This window comes from Theropithecus gelada, chromosome 20 (assembly GCF_003255815.1).
Source record: "Theropithecus gelada isolate Dixy chromosome 20, Tgel_1.0, whole genome shotgun sequence".
NCBI classification, from domain to species: domain Eukaryota; kingdom Metazoa; phylum Chordata; class Mammalia; order Primates; family Cercopithecidae; genus Theropithecus; species Theropithecus gelada.
In genome coordinates, this window is record NC_037688.1 from 17,900,089 (window position 1) to 17,926,537 (window position 26,449).

The following is a 26,449-nucleotide window of genomic DNA, read 5'->3' on the forward strand; positions in this document are numbered from 1 at the left end:
AAAAAAAAAATCCCTGGATTTGAAGAGGGGCCAAGATGGCCAAAAAGAAACAGCTCCTGTCTACAGCTCCCGTCTACAGATCCCAGCGAGAGCAATGTGAAAGGCAGGTGATTTTCTGCATCCCCAATTGAGATACCAAGTTCATATTATTGGGACTGACTAGGTGGTTGCAACAACCACGGAGAGTGAGAAGAAGCAGGGTGGGGTGTCACTTCACCGGGAGCTGCATGGAGGCAGGGGAACCTCCCTCTCCCAGCAACGGGAAGGGGAGAGAGGTGCCTGCCAGGGGTACTATGCTTCTCCCACGAATTTTTGTAATCTGTGGATCAGGAGATTCCCTCGTGAGCGCACACCTCCAGGGCCCTGAGTCTCAAGCACAAAACTGGGCAAACCAATGACAGCCGCTCCTGTCAGCGGCTGTTTGGGCAGGCACTGAGCTGCGGGAGTTTTTACCTAGTCCAGCGGTGCCTGGAACTTCAGTGAAGCAGGAGAATGGTGCACTCCCATGGAAAAGTGGCTGAAGCCAGGGAGCAAGTGGTCTTCATCAGCGGGTCCCACTCCCATGGGGCCCGGCAAGCTAAGACCCACTGTCTTGAGATCCCCACAGCCAGCACAGCAGTCAGGAGTCGGCCTGGGACAACGGAGTTCCTGGGGGGCTTGCAGACAGAACTCTCATCTCCCTGGGACACAACTTCGTCTTTCCTGCCTGCTGGTTCTAAAGAGACTGACTGATCCCAGCGAGGGAGATTCTCCCAGCACAGTACACCAGATCCGCTAAGGGACAGACTGCTTCCTTAAACGGGTCCTTGATCCGGTGCCTACTGACTAGGTGAGACCTTCCAGCGGGGGTTGCCAGACACCTCATACAGGAGAGTTCCAGCTGACATTAGGTTGTTGACCCTCTGGGATGAAGCTTCAGAGGAAGGAGCAGGCAGCAATCTTTGTTGTTCTGCAGCCTCCACTGGTGATACCTAGGTGAACAGAGTTTGGAGTGGATCCCCAGCAAACTACAGCAGACCTGCAGAAGAAGGACCCGACTGTTAGAAGAAAAATAAAGTAACCGAAAGTAACAACAACAACAATATTAACAAAAAAGACCCAACAAAAACACCATCCAAAATTCATCAGCCTCAAAGATTAAAGGTAGATACATCATGAAGATGAGGAAAAGCCAACCCAAAAATGCTGAAAATATCAAAGGCTAGAATGTCTATTCTCCTCCAAACAATCGCAACACTTCTCCAGCAAGGGCACAGAATGGGGCTGAGGCTGAGATGGGTGAACTGACAGAAGTAGGCTTCAGAAAGTGAGTAATAACAAATTTCGGGAAACTAAAGGATTATGTTATAACCCAATGCAAAGAAGCTAAGATCCATGATCAAAGATTATAGGAGCTATTAAGTAGAATAACCAGTTTAGAGAGGAACATAAATGACCTGATGGAGCTGAAAAACAGCATGAGAACTTCGTGATGCAAATATAAGTATCAATAGCTTAATTGACCAAACGTAAGAGAGAGTATCAGAGCTTGAAGACTATCTTGCTAAAATAAGGCAGGCAGATAAGATTAGAGAAAAAAGAATGAAAAGTATGAACAAAACCTCCAAGAAATATGGGACTATGTAAAAAGACTAAACCTACAACTAATTGGAATATCTGAAAGAGATGTCCTTTGCAGGGACATGGATGAAGCTAGAAGTCATTATCCTTAGCAAATTAATGCAGGAACAGAAAACATAACACTGCAAATTCTTATTTATAAGTGGGAGCTGAACAATGAGAACACATTGTCTCATGAACACATGAGGACACAGGGCAAAAAACAACACATGCTGGGGCCTCTCAAGGGGTGGTTGGGGAGGGAGAACACCATAAAAAATAGCTAATGCACCATTAAGCCTATGTGATGGTTTGACAGGTGCAGCACACCACCATGGCACATGTTTACCTATGCAACAAACCTGCACGTCCCGTACCTATACCCAAGAACTAAAAAGAAAAATTTTAAAAAGCAAATGCTAAGAAAGTAATCATAAGAATTGTCCAAACATTCAAATTAAAAAGCAGAAACTAAGTAGTCAGAATATAAAGAACAAACTATATGCTTTCTATAAAAACTCATTTAAATAGAAAAATATAGATAGCTAAATGTAAATGTTTTTAAAAAGTAAACTATACAAATGCTAATGCTTCAAATGCTTCAAAGGAAAGCTATAGTGGCCCTGTTAATATGAAAGTAGACACTAGGAAAAGGAATATTATTGGGAATAAAAGGTTACATTTTGTAATGATAAAGGGGTCAATTCTTCATGAAGACTTACAAAACTGAAATGTGTATGTTCATAAGAGATTCAAAATGCAAAGAACATAAACCAATAGAAGAAAAAGGAGAAACAGATAACTCTACGTTTATAATGGTATATTTCATATATGTCTCTCAGAAAATGATAGAAAGTAAACAAGCAGTAGGGATATAGGAGATGTGAACACTGTAAATACATGTAGAATAATTGAAATTTATAGGATACAGAACTATGAACATCATTAAATAGAAGTGTCATCTTTAGAAATGCCATATGACAAAAAAAAATCACATATTTTTCAAATGCCTCTGTAAGTTTATCAAGGTAGAGTACATTCTGGGTCATAAAATAAGTCCCAACAAAATTAAAAGCATAAAAATCATACAGAGCATATTCTTTTATCACAACATAATTAAAATAGAAATCAATAACAGAAAGATATGTGAAACACTTTTATATATTTGAAAATTAAACAATGGATTTTTTAATAACCCATAGGTCAAAGAATAAATCAGAATGAAAATTAGAAAATATTTTGAAATTGAAAGAAAATGGAAATAGGGCAAATCAAAATTTGTGATCTACAGTTAAGCAGTACTGTACTAGTCTATTGTCCTACAGTTAAGCAGTACTGTACTAGTCTATTGTCATACCGCTATAAAGCACTGCCTGAGACTGTATAATTTTAAAAGGAAAGATGTTTACTTGACTCACAGTTCCACATGGCTGGGGAGGCCTCAAGAAACTTTTAATCATGGCAGAAGATGAAGGGAAAGCAGGCATCTTCTTCACAAGGAGGCAGGAGAGAGAGTATGTGAGAGTGAGAGAGCGAGAGAGTGAAAGAGAGAGAGAGACACACACAGAGAGAGAGAGAGGTATGTAGGGGAAACTGCCACTTGTAAATCATCAGATATTGTGAGAACTCCCTCACTCTCATGAGAACAGTATGGGGAAACCCTCCCCCAACAACATGATCCAATCACCTCCCACCAGGTCCCTTCATCCACACACGGGGACTACAATTTGAGATGAGATTTGGGTTGGGACACAGCCAAATCATATCATTCCACCCCAACCCCTCCCGAATCTCATGTCATTTTCACATTTCAAAACCAATCATGCCTTCCCAACAGTCCCCCAAAGTCTTAATTCATTTAAGCATTAACTGATAAGTCCAAGTCCAAAGTCTCATCAAGACAAGGCAAGTCCCTTCTGCCTATGAGCCTGTAAAATCAAAAGCAAGTTAGTTATTTCCAAGATACAATGGAGGTACAGGCATTGGGTAAATGTTCCCGTTCCAAATGGGAGAAATTGGCACAAAGAGACCAAAGTCTCCATGCAAGTCTGAAACCCGGCCAGACTTAAATCTTAAAGCTCTCAAATCTTCTTTGACTCCATGAATCACATCCATGGCATGCTGATGCAAGGGGTGGGCGCCCATTACCTTGAGCAGCTTCACCCCTGTTGCTCTGCAGGGTATGACCCTTGTGGCTGCTCTCACAGGCTGGAATTGAGTGCCTGTGGCTTTTCCATGTATACAATGAAAACTGTCAGTGGATCTACTTTTCTGGGATCTGGAGGACCATGGCCCTCTTCCCAGAGCTTCACTAGGCAGTGACACAAGGGGACTCTACGTGGGGGTACCAATCCCACATTTCCCTTCCACACTGCCCTAGCAGAGGTTCTCCATGAGGACTCCACACCTGCAGCAGACTTCTGCCTGGAGATTCAGGCATTTCCATACATCCTCTGAAATTTGGTGAAAGTTCCAAAAGCTTAACTCTTCTGCACACCTGAGGGCCCAACACCATGTGGAAGCCACCGAGGTTTGGGACTTGAACCCTCTGAAACCATGGCCAGAGTTGTACCTTGGCCCCTTTTAGCCAAGGCTAAAGCTGGAGTGACTAGGACACAGGGCACCGAGTCTCAAGGCTGCACAAAGCAGCAGGTTCCTGAGCCTGGCCCAGGAAACCATGTTTCCCTTCTGGACCTCCAGACCTGTGATGGGAGGGGCTGCTATGAGCATCCCTAAAATGCCCTAAAGAAATTTTTCCAATTTTCCTAGCTGCTAACATTTGGCTCCTTGTTACTTATGCACAATTCTGCAGTCAACTTGAATTTCTCCCTAGAAAATGGGTTTTTCTTTTCTACCGCATGGTCAGGCTGCAAACTTTCCAAATTTTTTATGCTCTGCTTCCCTTTTAAACATAAGCTCCAATTTCAAATCATCTCTTTGTGAATACGTATGACTGTATTCTTTTAGAAAAAGCCAGGTCACATCTTGAATGCTTTGTGGGTTAAAAATTTCTTTTGCTACCTACCCTAAATCATCTCTCTCAAGTTCAAAGTTCTGCAGATCTCTAGAGCAGGGGCAAAATGCCACCAGTATCTTTGCTAAGGCATAGTAAGAGTGACCTTTACTCCCGTTCCCAATAAGTTCTTCATCTCATCTGAGACTACCTCAGCCTAGACTTTATTGTCCCTATCACTATGAACATTTTGATCAAAACCATTCAACAAGTCTCTTGTAAGTTCTAAACATTCTCAAATCTTTTTGTCATCTTCTGAGGCCTCCAAACTGTTCCAACTTCTGCCTGTAACCCAGTTCCAAAGTTGCTTCCACATTTTTAGGTATCTTTATAGCAGTGCCCCACTTTGCTGATATCAATTTACTGTATTAGTCCGTTTTCACACTACTATGAAGGACTGCCTGACACTACACTGGGTAATTTATAAAGGAAAGAGTTTAATTGACTCACAGTTCGGCATGGCTGAGGAGGCCTCAGGAAACTTACTATCATGGGGAAAAGCAAAGGAACCTTCTTCACAAGGCAGCAGAAGAGAGAGAGCACACAGGGGAAACTTCCACTTGTAAACCATCAGATCTCATGAGAACTCCCTCACTATCACAACAACAGCATAAAGGAACTGCCCCCATGATCCAATCACCTCCCACCAGATCCCTCCCTCAACACATGGGGATTACAAATGGAGATGAGATTTGGGTGGGGACACAGAGCCAAACTATATCAAGTACTTAGAGAATAATTTGAAGGCTTCTTTTTTATTTATTTTATTTGTATTAACTTATGGGGTGTAAGTGCAGTTTTATTATATACAGATATTGCGTAGTGGCAAAGTCTGGGCCTTTAGTGTAATCATCACCTGTATAATGTACATCATACCCATTCAGTAATTTTGAATCATCCACCCCTTCCTCCCCTCTCACCTTTCTAAGTCTCCATTATCTATCAATCTACTCTCTACATCCATGTATACGTATTTATTAGCACCCACTAACAAGTGAGAACATGCCATATTTGACTTTCTATGCCTGGCTTGTTGCACTTAAGATAATGACCTCCAGATGCATCCAAGTTGCTGCAAAAGACATAACAGCAATAATTTTTATGACCAAATAATAATCCATTGTGTATGTAGCCCACATTTTCTTTATCCAATCACACATTGAGGAACACTTGGGTTGATTCCATATCTTTGTTATTGTGAATAGTGCTGCATTAAACATCCACATGCAGGTATCTTTTTAATGTGTTGATTTCTTTATTTTTTCCTCTGGGTAAATACCCAGTAGTGAGATTGCTAGATCAAATGGTAGTTCTATTTTTAGTTTTTTGAGAAATCTCCATACTCTTTTCCATAGGGTTTGTACTAATTTACATTCTCACCAACAGTGTATGTCAGTTTCCTTTTATCCACATCCTCACCAACAGCTGTTATTTTTTATCTATTAACATCCATTCTCACTGGGGTAAAATAATATGCCATTGCTTTTTTAATGTGCATTTCTTTCATGATTAGTGATGTTCAGCACTTTTTCATATATCTGTTGGCCATTTGAATGTCTTTTTTTTTTTTAAAAATGTCTAATGACCTTTGACCACTTTTTTAATGAGATTTTTCTTATTGTTGTTGAGGTTTTTTTTTAGTTCCTTTTGTATTCTGGATACTAGTCCTCTGTCAGATGAGTAGTTTACAAACATTGCATCCATTCATCCTATTGTCTCTTCATTCAGTTATTTCATTTGTTGTGCAGAAGATTTTTAGTTTAACTAAGTCTCATTTGTTTTGGTTGCCTGTGTTTATAAGGTCTTAGTCATACATTTTTACTTACACAAATGTTCAGAAGAAATTTCCATAGATTTTCTTTTAGTGTTTTTATAGCTTTGGGTTTTATGTTTATGTCTTTAATCCATCTTTATTTTTGTATATGGGGAGGGATAGGGCTCCAGTTTTATTTTTCCATATGTGACAATCCAATTTTCCCAGCAGCATTTATTAAAGTGACTGTTCTTTCCTCAATGTGTGTTCTGATCTGCTTTGTCAGAGTTCAGTTAGCTAGAAATATGACTTTATTTCTGATTTTTCTATTGTATTCCATTGATCTATATGTCTATTTTTATACCAGTACAATGTTGTTTTGGTTCCTATAACCATAGTATAAGTTGAAATCAGTTTACTTTTTGTGCTTAGAATTGCTTTGGCTCTTTAGACACTTTTTTTGATTCTACACAAATTTTAGAATATTTTTTCTATTTCTGTGAAAACTGACGTTGGTATTTTGATAGGGATTACATTGAATCTGTAGTTTGCCTTGGGCAGTACAGTTATTTTAATTTTAATGATGTTAAGTCTTCTGACCCATAAACAGATGTTTTTCCAATTGTTTATGTCCCTTTCAATTTCTGACATTTGTGTAGAGATATTCTCCTTGTAGAACTATTTCATTTCCTTGTTTAAATTCATTCATAGATATCCTATTTTATTTGTTTGTAGCTATTGTAAATGAGATTGCCCTCTTGATTTTTTTCTCAGATTGTTATTGGTTAATATAAATACTACTAATTTTTATACATTGATTTGGTAACCTGCAACTTTATTAAATTCATTTATTAAATTTAAGGGTTTTTTTGTGGTGTCTCTAGGTTTATTTAGATATAAGATCATATTGTAAGCAAACAGTGACAATTTGACTCTTTTCCAATTTGGATGCCCTTTCTTTCTCTCACCTGGTTGCTCTGTCTAGGACTTCCTGTACTATTTTGAATAGAAGTTGTGAAAGTGGGCATCCTTGTCTTGTTTCAGTACTTAGAAGACATGCTTTCAACTCTTCCCCATTCAGTATAATGTTGGCTGTGGGTTTGTCATATGTGGCTTTCATTATTTTGAAATATGTTCCCTCTATATCTAGTTTGTTGAGGTTTATTATCATAAAGCAATGCTGAATTGTATTGAATGTTTTTTCTACATCTATTGAGGTAATCATATGGTTTTTGTTTTTGGTTCTGTTCATGGGATGTATGAAATTTATTGATTTGTGTATGCTGAACCATCCTTGCATCCCTGGTGTAAAATCCACTTGATCATGGTATATTATCTTTTCTATGTCTGTTGGATGTGATTTGCTAGTATTTTACTGAGGATTTTTGTATCTAAGTTGGGGATACTAGTGTGTCATTTTCTTTTTTCATTGTGTCATTGTCTGGTTTTGGTATCAGGGTGATACTGGCCTCATAGAACAAATGACAGAGAATTACCTCCTCCTCAATTTCCTGAAACAGTTTTAGGAGAATTGTTATTCATTCTTCTATGTATTTTTGGTAGAATTCAGCTATGAATCCATCTGATCTTGGGCATTTTTTGTTGGGAGATTTTTAAGTTACTTATTCAATTTCATCTCACTACTTTTGATTTTCTGTTCTGGATTTCAGTTTCTTCCTGGTTTAAGCTTGAAAGGATGAATGTTTCCATGAATTTATTCATTTCCTCTATGTTTTCTAATTTGTGAACATAGTTTTTCATAGTGGTCTCTGATCACAAACCCATAGTTTAACATTACACCAAATAGTAAATATTTGAAAGCTTTTTCTCTTAGATCTGGAAAAAGACACAGCTGTTCACTTTTACCACCCTTATTTAACATAGAATTGGATGTCTTAACCAGAACACTCAGGCAAAGGAAAAGAATAAAAAGATCCAAATTTGAAAAAAGAAGTCAAATTGTTCCTCTTTGCAGATGACATAATCTTATATACAGAAAACCCTAAGGATTCTACCAAAAAACTGTTCAAACTAATAAAAAAATTCAATAAATTTACAGAACACAAAATTAACATACAAAAATTTTGTAGAAACCGTAACATTCATTTATCGATCAATAAAATAAAGCTGGAGGCATCATACTATCTGCATGCATTTGGCAAGGGGTTAATAACCAGAAAATAAAAGAAACTTAAACAACTCAACAAAATGCCCTTTTTAAAAAAATGGACAAAATATCTGAAAAGACATTTCTTAGAGGAAGATATACAAATGGCCAACAAGTATTTGAAAACATGCTTAACATCACTAATCATAAAGGAAATGCAAATCAATACCACTAATAGTGACGGATAAAAGAATGTTACAATAGCTACAAAAAAAAAAAAGAGATACGTAGGTATAAACTTAAAGAAGATAAAGGATCTCTACACTGAAAATTATAATACATTGATGAAAGACATAGAAAATCTTACAAATAAAATGAGAGACATCCTGTGTTCTTGGATTGGAAAAACTAATATTGTTAAAATGGTCATATTACCCAAAGCAATCCAGAGATGTAATGTAATCCCTCTCAAAATACCTAAAATTCACAGAAATTTTTTAAAATCCTAAAATTCACATGGAATCACAAAAGACCCCAAATGGCCAAGGTAAGTGTGATCAAAAAGTACAAAGCTAGAGGCATCTCATGGTAATGACATAAAAACAGACACATAGAACAATGGAATAGAATAGAGTGCACAGAAACAAAATCATGTACCTATAGCCAACTGATTTTGCCAAAGGCACCAAAAACACACATTGGGAAAATGCAGCCTTTTCTATAAATGGTGCTTAGAAAATTAGATATCCACATATAGAAGATATGGAAGAAAGTAGGTTTCTACCTCTCACCATAAACACGTATCAACTGAAAGTGAATTAAAGTCTTAAATGTAAACTCAAAATTATGAAACTACTAGAAAAAAATAGAAAATGTTTCACAAAATTGGACTGGGAAATTTTTTTATTACGAGATCTCAAAAGCACAGGCATTAAAGCAAAAATAGACAAATGGGATCAAATGAAAATGCTTGTGACACCAGAGAAAACAATTAACAGAATGAAAAGACAACCTACAAAATGGGAGAAAATATTTGCAAATCATGCATCTGACAAGGGGTTAATAGCCAGAAAATAAAAGAAACTTTAACCAGATGACAAAAACAAAATAACCCAATTTAAAAATGGCCAAAATATCTGAAAAGAAACTTCTCAGAAGACATAAAAATGGCCAATAAGAATATGAAAACGTGCTTAACATTACTAATCATAAAGGAAATGCAAATCAATACCACAATGAGATACCACCTCACTCCATTAGAATTGCTATTATAAAGAAGATAAAAGAAAATAAGTGTGGATGAAGATATTAAAAAAGGGAACACTTATATACTGTGTAAAACATACCAAGATTGTAAATTAGTAGATTTATTATGAAAAACAGTGTGGAGGCTTCTCAAAACATCAGAAATAGAATTACCATATGATCCAGGAATCCTACTACTGGGTATATACTAAAAGGAAATAAAATACGTGAAAGAGATATCAGCACTTTCACGTTTATTGTAGCACTGTGCACAATAACCAAGATATGGAAGCAACCTCACTGCACAACAAACGATGAACGAAGAAAGACAATGTGATCTATATGCACAATGGAACACTGTTCCACCATAAAATGAGTGAAATTTTGTCATTTTTAGCAACATGTTTGAACCTGGAAAACATCATGAAATAAACCAGAAATAGGAAGATAAATACTGTATGATCTCACTCATATGTGGAATCTAAAACAAATGAAACAAACAAAAAAGCCAAAAAAGGTTGATGTCATAGAAGCAGAGAGTACAATAGTGGTTACCAGAAAAGAGAAGCTTTTTAATATTCTTAACACAAAAGAAATGATAAATGTATGGGGTGATGGATATGCTAACTATCCTAATTTGATTGTTATATATTTGTGTTAAAACCTTAAATTCTACCCCACACATATGTACAATTACAATGTGTCCATGAAAAAACTATATGTAATTATATATAATCAGACACATCTCGTTTTCTTTTTTGATAGGTCTCATTTTTTAAATAAATAATATCAGGATGTTAAATCTTGATATATTAAAATATCCTGATATAGTAGAAGATTCTGATATATTAAAATCTTAAAATATCCTGATACATTATAACAGGAGATTTTTAAAAAATAAAAAGACCCATTGTCTTTGTCCATTTTGTGTTGCTGTAAGAGACTACCTGCTGAGATTGAGTGATTTATGATAAAAGAGGTTTATTTAGCTCATGATTCTGCTAGCTGGAAAGAATGAGAAACATGCCACAGGCATCTGCTGGGCTTCTGGTGAGGGCCACATGCTAGATCAAAACATGGCAGAGAGGGTCAAAAAGAAAGTATCCATGTGGGAGGAGAGACCAAACAGAAGGAAGAAACTCCCTTTATAATAACCTACTCTCATTGGAGTTAATTCATTTTCAGGGAACTAATCCAGTCTTGCCAGAGTGAGAACCCAATACCATAGGAGCAGCACCAAGACATTTGTGAGGGCTCAACACCTATGACTTAAACACTTTCCACTAGGCCTTACTTCCCATTGCTGCCAATTGAAGATCAAATTTCAACAACTTTTGGTGGGGACAAAAAAATCATATCCAAACCACAGCACACAAATTGTCCTTTTGATTTTGGTTTCTAGGAACTACAAAATAAACAATTAATGTAATAAATACTATATTTCTGGCCCCAAGACAATTATCCTCCTCTTATTTGGCCTAATTCCCTTTTTTAATAGCATAAGTCATGTCAAATCATTTTTAGGTATAGATAGAGTATGATGTGTTAATCACTCCCACACACAAATTAATTGTGCTGTTATAATCCAACTCAGTGAGTTCATATGACTGAGAAAAGGTTTAAAAAGTGAAGATAGGATGGTTGACATGAGCTAAATTAAAATTTAGTATCAACTTTAACCATCTGGAAAGTGTACATTTATAGAGTCCATTATTTTAATTTACAACTTAATAGAACATGTATATTGCTGGCTGCATAAATTTCAGGTGTCCTACATATTAAATGATTAAACAAACACATTCCCCATTTCAACACTTCCATAAAAGAAACTAAAGTCATGCTCTGCCTATGACAAATATTGATTTGCTTTGCTGTTTCAAAACACTTTTAAAAATTATGTCTGTGACGGACAGCTTACGTTCCTTTCTTTGCTGCATGTGTCCCAGAGTTACTACTCAAATGATTGAGTTTTTTTTTTTTTTTAATACAAAGAAAATTTTATTTGTATATCAAAGACTCTAAGAAATGATGACATAAGGTTAACAGAGTTGATGTCAGACACAAATAGGTTTGAAGTTATAGATGATAAATCACTTTGTTTTAATGAACCTTCCCCTTGTTTAGGTTAGAGAGCATCCTTGGTACGCTCCCAGTTGAATCTTAAGCATGATGCGTCCGGGTGATATAATTGTAATTCCTTTCTGTTAGTTCTCATTATCTCTCTTTTTTTTTCTTTTTGTTCTTTTTCTCTGGACTAGGAATTGTTTTGTTGGTACATGGTTCTTCCTCAGAAAGTGGTTCTTCCTTAATGTCTTTCTTTTTACCCTTTTTCTTCTTCTTCTTCACAGATGTTCCTTCTTCTGCCACTTTTTCTTCTTCCTCTTCTTCAACTTTAACTTTAATCTTGGCTTTTTTTGCTTTCTTTTCAGTAATTTCATCCTCTTTATCTACTTGTTCTATTTTGCATTTTTTAGAACAGGTTGGAGGTGTGGAGTCACCAGAAGGATCATAAGTCTTCACTTCAATAAGCATGCACTGTTTTTCCATTTTAGTGGCTTTGGGGTAGTTTATGAAGACTAATAGTTTCCAAAAGGTAAAGGCATTAATATTTTTCAACTAGGTCAGTCACATTCAAGAGAAGTGGTGAACTAAATGAATTATTTTGTGTTCATATTTTTCTGTTTTCACTAATGCCTTTCCTGTTCCACTTATTTTTCTTATCCCTCTATCTTCCAAAGTTCTCAACCTGGCCTCTAATTTAAAACATCATTCAAAAGAGTATAAGAAAATTATCTGTATTCCTTTTTCTGTGGCAGGAAATGTTCAAATGGCCTTCTTGTTGCTAGCAAAGTGTATCTACTGGCTATGCACCCCTTTCATTTTGAATTCAGAAGCATATTTTTCTGACTTCTAGATACTTCTAAATTATTGAAATTCATTAATTCATTATTCTTCATGACTTTCCTTTCAACTCGCCAACAGGAGAAAGGACAAGCAATGTTCCCCCAAAGGGCATTTTCCCTACTTGGTCCTAAAAATGATATTAATTAAGAATCATGGTAAATAATAATGATAAAAGTAATGAAATTAATATGAATAATAATAATATTAATAAAATCTCTCTTTTTAATAAAAAGGAGAGATATTTTTTAAAAATAAAAATCTAATCGATTAGTGTTGGGAAAAGTGAGGGTAAAAGGGAAGGAAAGAAAGAGCAATCAAAATTGCATCCCTGACAAGATGACACTTTGCATCACTTAAAAATCTATTCTTTTAATTTTTGTTACCTATGAAATAGATTGACAGATGATATTATTAGATTTGTGAACAAACATGTATATATGAGGATACTTATTACAGTATTATTTTAATAGTTCATAACTTAAAAAAACTAAAATCCAATTGAAGTATGATTGAATAGACTATAGTACACACATTAATGATTCCATGTTCTGTATATTTTCAAGCAACTTTAAATGTATGAGGTTGCATACTTTTTCTCATACCATATAAACAAGCATAAGTATATATTTTAAAAATACACACGTATTCACAGAAAAAAATGTGAACGTCACCTCCTGGAGGTGGAATTGAAGTTTCAATCTTTTATTTGATACTCAAGAGAATACTAAATGGTATCAAAAAGTGTAATAAAATCATAAATGATGATGAATAGATATTTAAATCTTGAAGTTATAAACACACAGGGTATTTATCAGAGTTCTCCAGAGAAACAGCAACCAAATAAAAACTAATTTATTACAAGAAATTGGCTCATGTGATTACAGAAACTGACAAGTCCCAATATCTGCAGTCAACAAGTTGGAGACACAGGAGAACCACTGGTGTTGTTCCAGTTCTAATAGGATGGCTTGAGAACCAGGGGAGCTGATGGTGTGGTTTTAGTTTGAAGGCTAGCAGGCTCAAGACCCAGAAAGAGCCAATGTTTCACTTCAAATCCAAACATAGGAAAACACATACGTTTCAGCTCAAGACAGTCACACAGGAGGAGGAAATGATTTCTTATTTAGGAAAAAGCTCAGCCTTATGTTCTACCTAGGCCTTCAACTGATTGAATGATTCCCATCCACATTAGGAAAGGTGACTGGCTTTCTCAGCCTGTCAATTTAAATGTCAAATCATCCTGAAACCTCCAGAATAATGTTTGCCTAAATATGTTGACACTCCATGACCCAGGCACATTGACACATATAATCCTCCATCGAACACAGTTTGCATTTGAAAAATGAGTAGCTCCATATTAATTGTTAAGGATTATTGACATAAAGCTATGGGTTGGTATACCGAATCACAGGAAGCCAAGGGTTTTGTGAATACCTTTCTTAGAAATAAAAGACAGTGATGCATATTCTAAAAATGATAGAATTTCCAATTTTGTATGAGTCTTGTCCCTCTTCTTTTGAGATTCTATTACTCATTCAATGCTCATTGAATGTCTTTCATTTAAGGTTTGTGAGGCCAAGTTATCTCTTGGTTCTAATATTATCAATCTTATCTCCAGATTACCCCTTTTAAACTACAAAGACAAATTTTCAAAGATTTGGAAGTGGGCAAAGGTGATTACTGGGTGTTCATTTGGAAGAATGCTGGATATTATCTGATGATTTATGGGATTATCTGATTCTACAGGGGTGTTTTTAATTCTCTGATTGACTAGGCTATATTACAACTATTTAGAGATAGAAGTTAACTTGAAGAAAACTCATAGTAATGTAAATACTTTCTGTTTAGAGCAATGCAAATTATTACTATTCATAGTAATGGAATAAATTTTATCAGGAAGATGCCATAAATCTCTCTAAATTAAATTATCATTTGAATCAATTTCAATATATTTCTGATTCCCTTATAATGAAAAAATGTAAAATTTTAACATAATTTTATATTATATAAAATATTTATATTTGCATTATGCCTTTAACTTTTTGGTTAACTTCACTGTTCTTTTAATTACTTTCTCAAAAATCTGTTTTAGTCAGTGGATTACAAGCTCAGTGAAGGCAAGGACCATATTTGTCTTGTTTATTGCTGTATCCTGAGGGCTCACTATTAGGAACTTAGAAAGGGCTTAGAAAATGTCCTCATGGTTTCCTGAATTAGTAAATGCAAATGAATCAAAGATACTTCTGAGCAATCAAATGAGTCCTGAGGGATAAAATTTCAATGGTATTAAGAAAGCATTGAATGGCCTCATGAAATCAGAACATGCAAAGTGTTTACATGCAAAATTCATAATGAAAAACCACTATTTAGAGAGTATCTTTAAATATCACTGCTGGGGAACTGCAGTGTTTTTGGAGAGGAGTCCTATAGTGTCAAAAAGGTATGGACTGTTACTATTTTAACTTGGGATATAAACATATCAGAGAACAGTGCAAAATAATCTATTATATGCCCTGTACCTAGACATTAAAAACACACATATTTCTTATTCATTTTTTATATGTTTAAATGTTTACCTTTAAAGATGATTTTGGTTTTTTGTAATTAAAAATTATTATTCTGATAAAAATATTTTGCAGTAATCAAGAAAGTCAGACCAATAAAATATTTGAGTCTTTTACACATCTAGATTTAGATCTATTATAAGCTGATGCAATTCGCTTAGTACTATATAGGTGACTGAAGGAAACCAAAATATACTACCTGAAAATATACTTCTTTAGCATATTTTGGGATGGCTATTCAGAGGGCTGCAGATACTGGAATAGCTCTGAAAAGCTGTCCTTTGTAGGGGAGATTCACATCTATAGAGGAAATCTGTATTAGTGAAGTAAAAAAAGAATGCAAACAGGTTTACTCTGGGTCCCTTTTATCTACCGTATTCAGATCTAGGCAAGATTAACTCACAGAGCAAGGAGAATAAAAGTCTAATGCTTTTAAAAGTCTAACAGAGACACTTTCATAGGCTACCAGCTATTCTTTCAGAGGCCCACTACTTGTGAGGCTTTGCTCACCATGTCTTTCCTCCCCTCTCACTCCTATGACCTTTCACCATGCTTCAAGCATGTATTTCTTTCTCTGCAAAGGAAAAATTTTAGTCATGTGGGTCTTCCTCAAGTCTCACATTTTGTGTTTTTGCTGTGCTTATGTATGTTAATAAATTTGTATGCCTTTTTTTCTGTTAATCTATTTGTTGTCAAATTCCTTTACTAGGATGACTCAATTATTGAACCTTCAGAGGGAAAGTTTAAACTTCCTTCTATGATCTTATAAAGGCTAATGGAAACTGATTTTGTATATAAATATTTCCTAATAAATGCAGTACTCTTGCTAATATTCACATCTAAATTTTTGACACATATGTTCTCAATGAACATTGAAATTTTAAAATCTAACATTTCTTTGCTCTATAACATTTGTAATAAAATTCCTTATTCTGTGACTGTCTGTGGTATTTGTATGTTATAGAAACAGGGAGATGAGATGATAAAGGAAAACAAAAGCATTGCTATGGAAGTAGTAAATCTCTTCTGTAAATACACAAAAACATACACCAAAAAATTTTTAAAGTAATTTGTAATTCTAATTAGGCATTAGAAAACCCAACACCCACAGACCTTCCAACTTACATTAAGATGTTAAAATATCCAAAGATCTTTCTAGTGTTATCTTTTTACTAAGAATACCTGCTTTAGAGCTGCAAGCAAGATACCTACAGGAAGGCTGTTTTGCCTTGCATCCATATATTTAGTAACCATAGAACCTCAACTGCTTTTTTTAGCATAACTCCTGAGTACTTTTTTTTATAACAACTGCAGAACGTTCCTGATGCGTTAATTATAATTTCCAACTGACAAATCTCTCCCTCCAATAATTGATATTGAGTAAATTAAATCACTGTGATTATCATCTTGATTTCTCTAATTAGTAATTAATATGTTTAAAATTTTAATAAGATGAAAATGGTCAGAGTGGAGATAACCCAATTTACCATCATTGTTTTCCTTATCCATTTATGAATTCATAGCTAACCTGCAAAGGCCTACAAAAGAGGAAGCTTGCTAAAGCATACTTTTTCCATGGGAAATCATGAAATACTATTTGTGTCACCACAGAATATGCTTACTGGTGTATTAAGACCTGGTTTCATTTCTGACCCCCTACTTAAGTAACTAGACCAAGGTCATGTAATTTTTACTTGTCTGAACTTCAGCTTCCTTACCTGTCAGCATGGAGCTGGGGGTTCAAATGAGATAATACTTGTAACACACATTGCACAGTACCTGACCCTAGCCAAAATTTAATGTGGTAGGATCAACTAAATTTGTTAATACTTTTGAAAATTGAAAGTAATTGCTGTGGCTTGTCTTTTTGATGGAGATCGTTATTTCATCCAAAACTAGTACACAATTTTTTTAAAGAAGTTTTTAAATAAATGAAAGAGATATCCAGGAAGAGAACCAGACAGATAAACAAAGGAAATCAAAACATAAAATGAAAAATTGACAGACAATGACAAAGTAGGTAAAAATCAGGCAATGAAGAAAGAAAACAAAATGCTGAGCACTATTTTGTGTCTGAATTGGGGCAGCTATCCATTTGTTATATCGTATTTTCTCACTTAGATTAAATGAGCAGTTAAGAAAAATGGATAGTTTTCATAATAACAGGACTGGTGGTCTAGAAAGTTGAGGTAAATTTGCTATTTATGGATTTTGTATCTTCAGGCAAGGCACTTGATCACTCCATGTTGCTTTGTTCATCTGAGGATCTTAAAGCAATTATATACTAAACTTCCTTCAAACTTGACAATTTCTATGTCTATGATTCTTTGAATTCTAATACCCCAGTTTAACCTACCAAGCTCAATTCTATTTGAGTCCAAATTGAGGACCAGCTAAAACAGAAACAAAGTAGAAGCACCTTTCTATAAAACACACCCACCAGTGTGCCATGTCAGTTTACCGTTGCCATGGCAATCCAGAAGTTACTGCCCCTTTCCATGGCAATGAGCTGGCAACCCGAAGTTACAATCCTTTTTCTAGAAATTTCTGCATAATCTGCTCTTTAATTTTCATATAATTAAAAGTGGGTATAAATATGACTGCAGAACTGCCTTTGAGCTGCTACTCTGGGCACATTCTCTATGGGCGTAGCCCTGCTCCTCTAAGATCAGTACCTCTGTTGCTGCTGTACACTGCCGCTTCAGTAAAAGTTGCTGTCTAACACCACTGTCTCGTGCTTGTATTCTTTCCAGGGAGAAGCCAAGAATCCTCCCAGGGTAAGCCCCAGTTCTGGGGCTTGTCTGCCCTGCATCAAAATAGTCCAAACTTTTAATCTTTAAACCACTGTTTCCCCCCGATTTTTATAACTTTGTCAGCATCCCCTTTACCTTGTTCTTTAAAGAAAAGACCCTTGACTGGTTTGTGAAAAAGAGACAGTGCATGCTTAAAGAATACCTGCAAAGTACAATAGCTGGCTAGTCATGAAATTCTTCCATTACCAATTAGTCAACTTGGATAAACAATGTTATAATTAGCTATACCCATAACTACAAGGAAGATAAATATCATAGCTAATAGTGGAATAAGTCCATGAAATAATTATCTGTGTAGTATCTTAACTGCCCCTTCTCCTATTGTTCTATAGAGTAAAATTTGGTGGCTGGTGTTTGTGAATTTCCAAGTTCTTACAAGAAAAAAACAGCAATTGAACTACATTTTGTGGGTTAGTTTATATTTTTGAGTTGGGCTAAATCATGAAAATCACATAAAGTGGCTACGGTTTCCTAAAACTGTTCTTCTTGGATGATAATATGCAGACAGATAACATGAAGAATTATTAAAATAATGAAGATTTCCATTCAGTAAGTCTTGGGTCAGAATTGAGTACCGGAATTTTTAACAAGGTCACACATAATGCCACTGCTGCTGGTCTGATGCCTAGCTGTAGAATGGTGAAGGTATAGATTGAACAGTCCCAGCCCCTTCTGCCCTATCCTTAAATGTAGTTTAAGATGAAGTAATTACAACTGCTCTGCCGTCTTGCTTGAATGATCAATAGGCTAGTTGTTGTGCATCTCAGTTTTCTTCTCTGAAAGAGAAAGCAGAAAGGAATTTTACTGGTTCTGGCAAACAAGTAACATATCCAGTGGAAAGTATCCAAAGGAATAATATACTTTGAATAAAGTTGTGGAATCCTTTCAGGACGAAGTCATTTATCAGAAGACTAAATGTATGAGCTGTTTTGCTTCATTCACTCTGATCCTCAGACTAGAAATTTCAGTGGACTCCAAAATGTATAATTATAGTTGATATTTATCTCTGACATTCTGCTGATAATCCCTGTCTCAAGTTCTAGCTAGAGGTACCAATATAAATTCCATGAATTTCTATTCTAAACCAAGAACAGTTTTGTGGTTTAAATGGTAGCTTTTTCTTGCATTTTTAAAAATATGAAGTTTAAAATCGCATGGGGCTTTTAATTTTAAAAAGTTCAAGTTTGGATTATTTTTGAGTGGCTATGTGTGAGGCACTCTGCCAAATGCTTTATTTATGTTTTTGATTTCCAGTAGAATCCAGCCAGGTAGATGTTTTTAATCTTATTCTACAGAGAGGGAAACAAAAAAAATCTATTATTGTAATCAAAATCCAGGACTGTCTGGTACAAAAATAAATTGTTGTTCTGAATTTTCCTACAGCCGAGTATAATTGGAATAATTGGAAATGCAATTCAGAGCAGCAACATTAAAAATAAAATTAGAGCATTTCCACTTCCAGAAAAATGGTGTAGATGTATTTGTCCCTACTTGTCTTGCTAAGTACAAATTAAAATCCTGGATACTATACAGAAAACAAACACAAAACTCTGAAAAATTGGATAGAAGAAAGCATGCTGACTAGGAAACTCAGGACCCAAAAAATGGTAGACTAGTGAATTCTCTAGGTTTTCTTCCTGTCTTACATGTCTCAGACTTGGAGTTGAAGAAACCAGCAATCCAGAAATACAAACAGGCACAGACAAAAACAAACAACAAGAGTCTGCTTTTTGTAGCTCAAAAACAAGGGAAAGGGGAGCTTAGCAAGATAAAAACTTTTAAACAATAATCATTCTATTTTAGCCACATGCTCTAGAAAAAGCTGTAGCCTCATGCTTACCCCAATATTAAAGGCTGAATGGAGAGGCTAGACTTCAACTCTTACCTGGTTGTAATAAGGAAATTAAACAATTTTTAGAAAGAGTCTTGAAACATAAGAATAAAAAAGAAAGAATAATGGAAAGAGTAAAAATGTGGTAAACATAAGGCATTTTGTTCCCCTTTGAGTTTCCTAAATTATGTTTGACATTTGAAACAAAAATTATAGCACTGTCTGATGTGGTTCTAAATGCTTATATAAAAATATTCAAGACAATTACATTATTAAAGATAATGGTAAAATGATAAAATGGGAAGCAAGTGTCATGCAGTACTTCAGTCTGTAAATTAATGACATCAGCAGCTGACATTGTGGCATATTGTGATGACTCATGAACTTGTAAAATAATACCTACAACGGTTTAAAAGCTATAAAGAGACACACTCAAAATCACTTTAAATGTAACAAATGAATTTCCAAAAATTGTTGAAGTAACCCATGAGTAGGCAGAGAAGAAAAAAAAATACAAACAATGAGAATAGTCACAATCTAAACATAAAATGGCAAACTTATGCTTTGTTGTATCAATAATTACATTAAATATAAATGGTCAAGTTTTCTGGTTCCAAAATAGCAGCATAAAAGCAAGCTGGTTTCACTCTCCCCTCACCCCTACAAAACCATAACAACACAAAACAAATATGCAGCACTACAATTATTACCAGCAATATCCCAGAACTTTAATAGTTAATTCTCAAGAACACAGAAAAGTGGAAAACTCTGAGCAGAAGGTGAGAGAACTAGACATCCATATCCATGTTGTCTTTGAGATTGAGGTGGGCAACCAATTTTTCTACCATCTTGAATTCACTGGCCGGAGGCTTGTCTCTGCATCAATCTAAGGAAAACATAATGAGCACTGAAAGGATAAGTACCTTTCAGAAGTACCTGTAAGGACAGCCAGAGACAAAGGGGAAAGTGAAACTATCCTCAGTGGTGGAAACTACCCTATAACTTGGGGGAAGGCAATGCCAAAATTAGAGTTGCTATTCAGCAGCATCACACTGTACATGGCAGGTTCCATAATTTCCCTGGGTAGAAACCTTTAGCAAGCCTTACCACTCTGGTGGGATATTCCCTTTGGGACCTCCTCTCATTTGGCATGGGAAGTGCTCTGATAGTTACTACAGTTGAAGCAAACCCAGGCTTAAGGCACCATCTAGCACCAAAAAGGAGGGGAAAAATGGATAAATCTAAATGTAAAATTAAGAATCTCTAAGCAAACATATACAACAGAAAGTAAAATAGGCCAAACAGAAAACACTGGAATAAATAATACTTCAATACAAAAACATAGATGCATATCCACAAGAAGCAACAGCAAACAGGGAACCGTGACCTCTCCAAAAGGACAAAGCCAAGAACCACTGACAGTAAAGAGATGGAGACATGTGAGCAATCTGACCAGGAATTCAAAATAGCAGCTTAAGGAAACTCAGTGATCACCAAGATAACACAGACAAGCAATTCTGAAATGTATCAGAAAAAAAATAACAAAAAGATTGAAATAATCATGAAAGTAAATAGAAATCTTAGAAGTGAGAAATACATTTGATGAACTGAAAAATTTATGTGAGTCTCTAAATAGAATGGATCCAGCAGAGGAAAAAATAACTGAACCTAAAGATAGGCAATTTAAAAATACACAGAGGAGAAAAAAGAAAAAAAGACTGAGAAGTAATGAAGATTCCCTAGAAGATATAGAAAATCACCTCAAAAGATTAAATTAAATATTGGTTTTTAGCAGGAAGTTGAGAATGAGCAAGGGGTAGGAAGCCTATTAAAAGAATAACAGCAGGAAACTTTTCAAAACTTGAGAAAGATAGGAATATCCAGATAAAAGAAGGTTAGAGAACACAAAATAGATTTGACCCAGTTAAGACCACCCAAAGGGTTATAATAATCAAAATCTTAAAGGTCAAAAACAAAAAAAGAATTATAAAAGCAATAAGATAAAAGAAACAACATATACAAGAGCTTCAATTTGTCTGGCAACAGACTTCTCAATGGAAACCATACAGGCAAGGAAGAAGTATGTCAGCATTTTCAAAGTCTTGGGGAAAAAAACTGCTATCTAGTAACTCTGTATCCCACAAAGTTATCCTTTAAATATGAAGAAGACAGGCAGTACGCGTGGTTGGGGAATTCATGTGGAGGTCAGAGTGGAAGCAGGTGTGAGAGGGTCCAGCAGAAGAAAACATGGCTGCCAAAGTGTTTGAGTCCATTGGCAAGTTTGGCCTGGCCTTAGCTGTTGCAGGAGGCGTGGTGAACTCTGCCTTATATAATGTGGATGCTGGGCACAGAGCTGTCATCTTTGACCGGTTCCGTGGAGTACAGGACATTGTGGTAGGGGAAGGGACTCACTTTCTCATCCCATGGGTACAGAAACCAATTATCTTTGACTGCCGTTCTCGACCACGTAATGTGCCGGTCATCACTGGTAGCAAAGATTTACAGAATGTCAACATCACACTGCGCATCCTCTTCCGGCCCGTCGCTAGCCAGCTTCCTCGCATCTTCACCAGCATCGGAGAGGACTATGATGAGCGTGTGCTGCCGTCCATCACGACCGAGATCCTCAAGTCAGTGGTGGCTCGCTTTGATGCTGGAGAACTAATCACCCAGAGAGAGCTGGTCTCCAGGCAGGTGAGCGACGATCTTACAGAGCGAGCAGCCACCTTTGGGCTCATCCTGGATGACGTGTCCTTGACACATCTGACCTTCGGGAAGGAGTTCACAGAAGCGGTGGAAGCCAAACAGGTGGCTCAGCAGGAAGCAGAGAGGGCCAGATTTGTGGTGGAAAAGGCTGAGCAGCAAAAAAAGGCAGCCATCATCTCTGCTGAGGGTGACTCCAAGGCGGCTGAGCTGATTGCCAACTCACTGGCCACTGCAGGGGATGGCCTGATCGAGCTGCGCAAGCTGGAAGCCGCGGAGGACATCGCATACCAGCTCTCACGTTCTCGGAACATCACCTACCTGCCAGCGGGGCAGTCTGTGCTCCTCCAGCTGCCCCAGTGAGGGCCCACCCTGCCTGCACCTCCGCGGGCTGACTGGGCCACAGCCCCGATGATTATTAACACCGCCTTCCTTCTGCCCCCACCCCAGAAATCACTGTGAAATTTCATGATTGGCTTAAAGTGAAGGAAATAAAGGTAAAATCACTTCAGATCTCTAAAAAAAAAAAAAAAAAAAAAAAAAAAAAAAAAAAAAAAAAAAAAAAATATGAAGAAGACATAAAGTCTTTCTCAGACAAACAAAAGCTGAGAGAATTCACCACCATCAAACTCATCTTATAAGAAATGCTAAACAGAATTCTTCAGTCTGAAAAAAAATTAATGTGCACAAAGAAAACAATTGAAACTATAAAACCCACTGATAAAATTAAGTATCAGACAAATATGCTGTAATCTAATACTGTAATTGTGGTGTGCAATCAACCCATAACTATAGTAAAAAGCCCCAGAGACAAATCTATTAAAAATAATAAATAGCAATATCTATAGCAGCTTATGAAAAGGAATAAGCAATATAAAATATAAAACTATGTACATTGAGATTTTTAAAAATTCAAAATGTTGGGAGGAATAGAGTTAAAGTGTAAGACTTTCTTTAGTTCTTTAAAATTTGTTTATTTCTATTCTTTGTGATCTCAGATAGGTTGTCATTTCTTTAAAAGAGCTAGTGATGTCTATAAGATGTTTTTGTAAGCCTCATGATAAGCACAATGTAAAAATTCACAATAGATTCACTAAAATTAAAATGCAATGAATTTAAATGTACTACTATAGAAAGTCACTTAACCACAAAGGAAGACTGTAAGAAGGGAAGAAATAAAGAATTTACAAAACCGGAAAACAAGTAACAATATGGCAGTAGTAACTCCTTATTACCAACAGTAACACTGAATGTAGCTGAATTCAATTTTCCAACTGAAAGAATGTATGAATGGATAAAGAAACAACTCTATGCTGCTTACAAGAAACCTACTTCACCTGTGAAAACACACATAGACTGAAAGTGAAGGGATGAAAAAAGTTATTTCATGTAACTGGAAACCAAAAGAAAAAAAAAAGCAGAAGTAACCATACTTAGATAAAACAGATTTTAAATCAACAACAGTAAAAAGAAAAAAAGGAAAGATTAAAAAGATCATTATACAATGATAAAAAATTAATTCAACAATAAAATATAACAATTCTAAATATATATGCACCTAACACCAAAGCACCTTTATTTAAAAGCAAATACTACTGGACCTGTGAAAAAAGATGGACAGCAATACAATAATAATGAAGAAATTTAATACTAAACTCACAACAGTAGACATCATCAAGACAAAAGAAAAGTAAATAAAGAAACACTGAACTTAAATTGGACTGTAGACCAAATGAAACTAATAGACATGTATAGAAAATTCTACCCAGCAACTACAGAATATATGTTCTTCTCACCAGTGCATAGAACCTTTTGCAAGATAAATTATATGTTAGGCCACAGAACAAGTCTCCATAAAATTTTAAAAATCAATACTTGCTCATAAACTGGAAAACATAGAGGAAATGGAAAAATTCCTGGAAACATACAACCTCCCAGTACTGATTCAGGAGGATACAGGTATCCAGAGCAGACCAGTAATGGGTAGTGAGACTGAATGAGTAATTTTAAAACTCCCCCCGCAAAAAAAAAAACAAAAAAAAAAACCAAGACCAGATGAATTTACTAGACATACAAAGAAGAACTGGTACTAATCTTCCTGAAACTGTTTCAAAAAACTGAGGAGTGGGGAACCTTTCTGACTCATTCTATGAAGCCAATATCACCCTGATACCAAGGCAGGTAAGGACACAACAAAAAAGATAACTATAGACCAATATCTTTGATGAATATAGATGCAAAAATCCTCAGCGAAATACTGGCAAACCGAATCTAACAACACATCAAAAAGATAATGCACCACAACCAAGTTGGTTTTATCCCAGACATGCAAGGATGGTTCAACATACACAAATTAATAAATGATATTTACCTTGTAAGCAAAATTAAAAACAAAAACTATAAAATTATCTCAATAAATGTAGACAAAGCATTAGATAAAATTCAGTATAACTTCATGATAGAAACTACCAGAAACTAGGCATAGTAATACTATACTGAATGGGGAAACGTTGAAAGCATTCCCCTAAAAACCAGAACAAGACAAGGATTCCTACTTTCACTGTAACTATTCAACACAGCGCTGAAAATTCTGGCCACAGTAATCAGGCAAGAGGAAGAAATTAAAAAAAAAAAATTTTGAATTAGAAAGAGGAAATATAATTTTCTGTTTGCTGATGATATGATCTTATGTCTGGAAAACATTAAAAACACTAACAACTCCAAAACTCTTCTAGATTTAATGAATGAATGAATTCAATACAGTTTCAGGATACAAAGTCAATGTATAAAAATCAGTAACATTTCTATACACCAATAAGGATCAAGTTGAGAACCACATCAAGAACTAATTCTCATTTACAACAACTATAGAAAAATGAAATACCTAGGAATACGTTTAACCAAGGAGATGAAAGGTACATCAGTATCCAATACAAAACACTGATGAATGAAATTGTTGAGGACACAAACAAATGAAAAAAATCCCATGCTTATGAATTGGAGGAATCAATATCATTAAAAAATGACCATACTGCCCAAAGCAAACTACAGATCTATTGAAATATCCAAATTATTTTTCACAGAATTAGAAAAAAACTATTGTAAAATTCATATACAACCTAAAAAGAGCCTGAATAGCCTAAACAGTCCTAAACATAAATAACAAAGCTGGGGTCATCACATTAACTTACTTCAAATTACACTGCAAGGATATAGTAACCAAAGCAACACAGTACTGGTATAAAAATAGACACATAAATCAATGGAATAGAAGAGAGATTTCAGAAATAAAGCTACATACATACAACCAAACTGATCCTCAACAAATCTGACAGAAACATACACTAGGGAAAGGATACTCTATACAATCAATACTGGTGGTAAAATTGAATAGTCGTATTCAGAATAAAACTTTATCCCCATCTCTCACCATACAAAAATTCAATCAAGATGGATTAAAGACAAATGTAAGATGTAAAAATATAAAAATTATGTAAGAGAACCTTGGAAAAACTCTCAGCAAATGGCTTAGGCAAAAGTAAATGCAACAAAAACAAAAGTGGGCAAATGGGACTTAAACTAAAAAACTTCTGCACAGCAAAAGAAATAATAAATAGAGTGAAAAGATTCTGTCAAATGGGAGAAAATATTTGCAAATTGTATATCCAGTGAATCTACAGGAAATTGAAACATCTCAACCAGAAAAAAAAAAAACAAATAACCTACTTAAAAAGTGGTCAAAGGAACAGAAAACTTTCAAAATTACAGATCTAAATGGCCAACAAATACATGAAAAAATGTTCAATATCACTAATATCAGAGAAATGCACATTAAAACCACAGTGATATACCATATTACAGTAGTTAAGGTGGTTACTATTAAAAAGTCAAAAAGTAACCCACACTGGTGAGGGTGG

The 26,449-nt window shown here is 35.5% G+C and overlaps 1 protein-coding gene across 2 annotated transcripts; it reads left to right on the top strand.

Moving 5' to 3' along the window:
- The first annotated feature begins 22,003 nt into the window (after nucleotides 1-22,003).
- Nucleotides 22,004-23,098, top strand: LOC112614018 (prohibitin). 2 transcript variants are annotated; one of them, XM_025370091.1, is made up of 2 exons: nucleotides 22,004-22,493; nucleotides 22,845-23,057. In XM_025370091.1, the coding sequence occupies exons 1-2, from the start codon at nucleotides 22,077-22,079 to the stop codon at nucleotides 22,893-22,895; spliced, it is 468 nt and encodes a 155-aa protein (XP_025225876.1). In that variant the 5' UTR covers nucleotides 22,004-22,076; the 3' UTR covers nucleotides 22,896-23,057. The 2 variants fall into 2 exon arrangements, with proteins under 2 accessions (XP_025225876.1, XP_025225875.1); XM_025370090.1 differs by having other exon boundaries at nucleotides 22,007-23,098.
- The last annotated feature ends 3,351 nt before the right edge of the window (nucleotides 23,099-26,449 follow it).

Coding starts and splice junctions, on each gene's coding strand:
- LOC112614018 (XM_025370090.1), top strand. CDS start 22,077: ATGGCTGCCAAAGTGTTTGAGTCCATTGGCAAGTTTGGCCTGGCCTTA.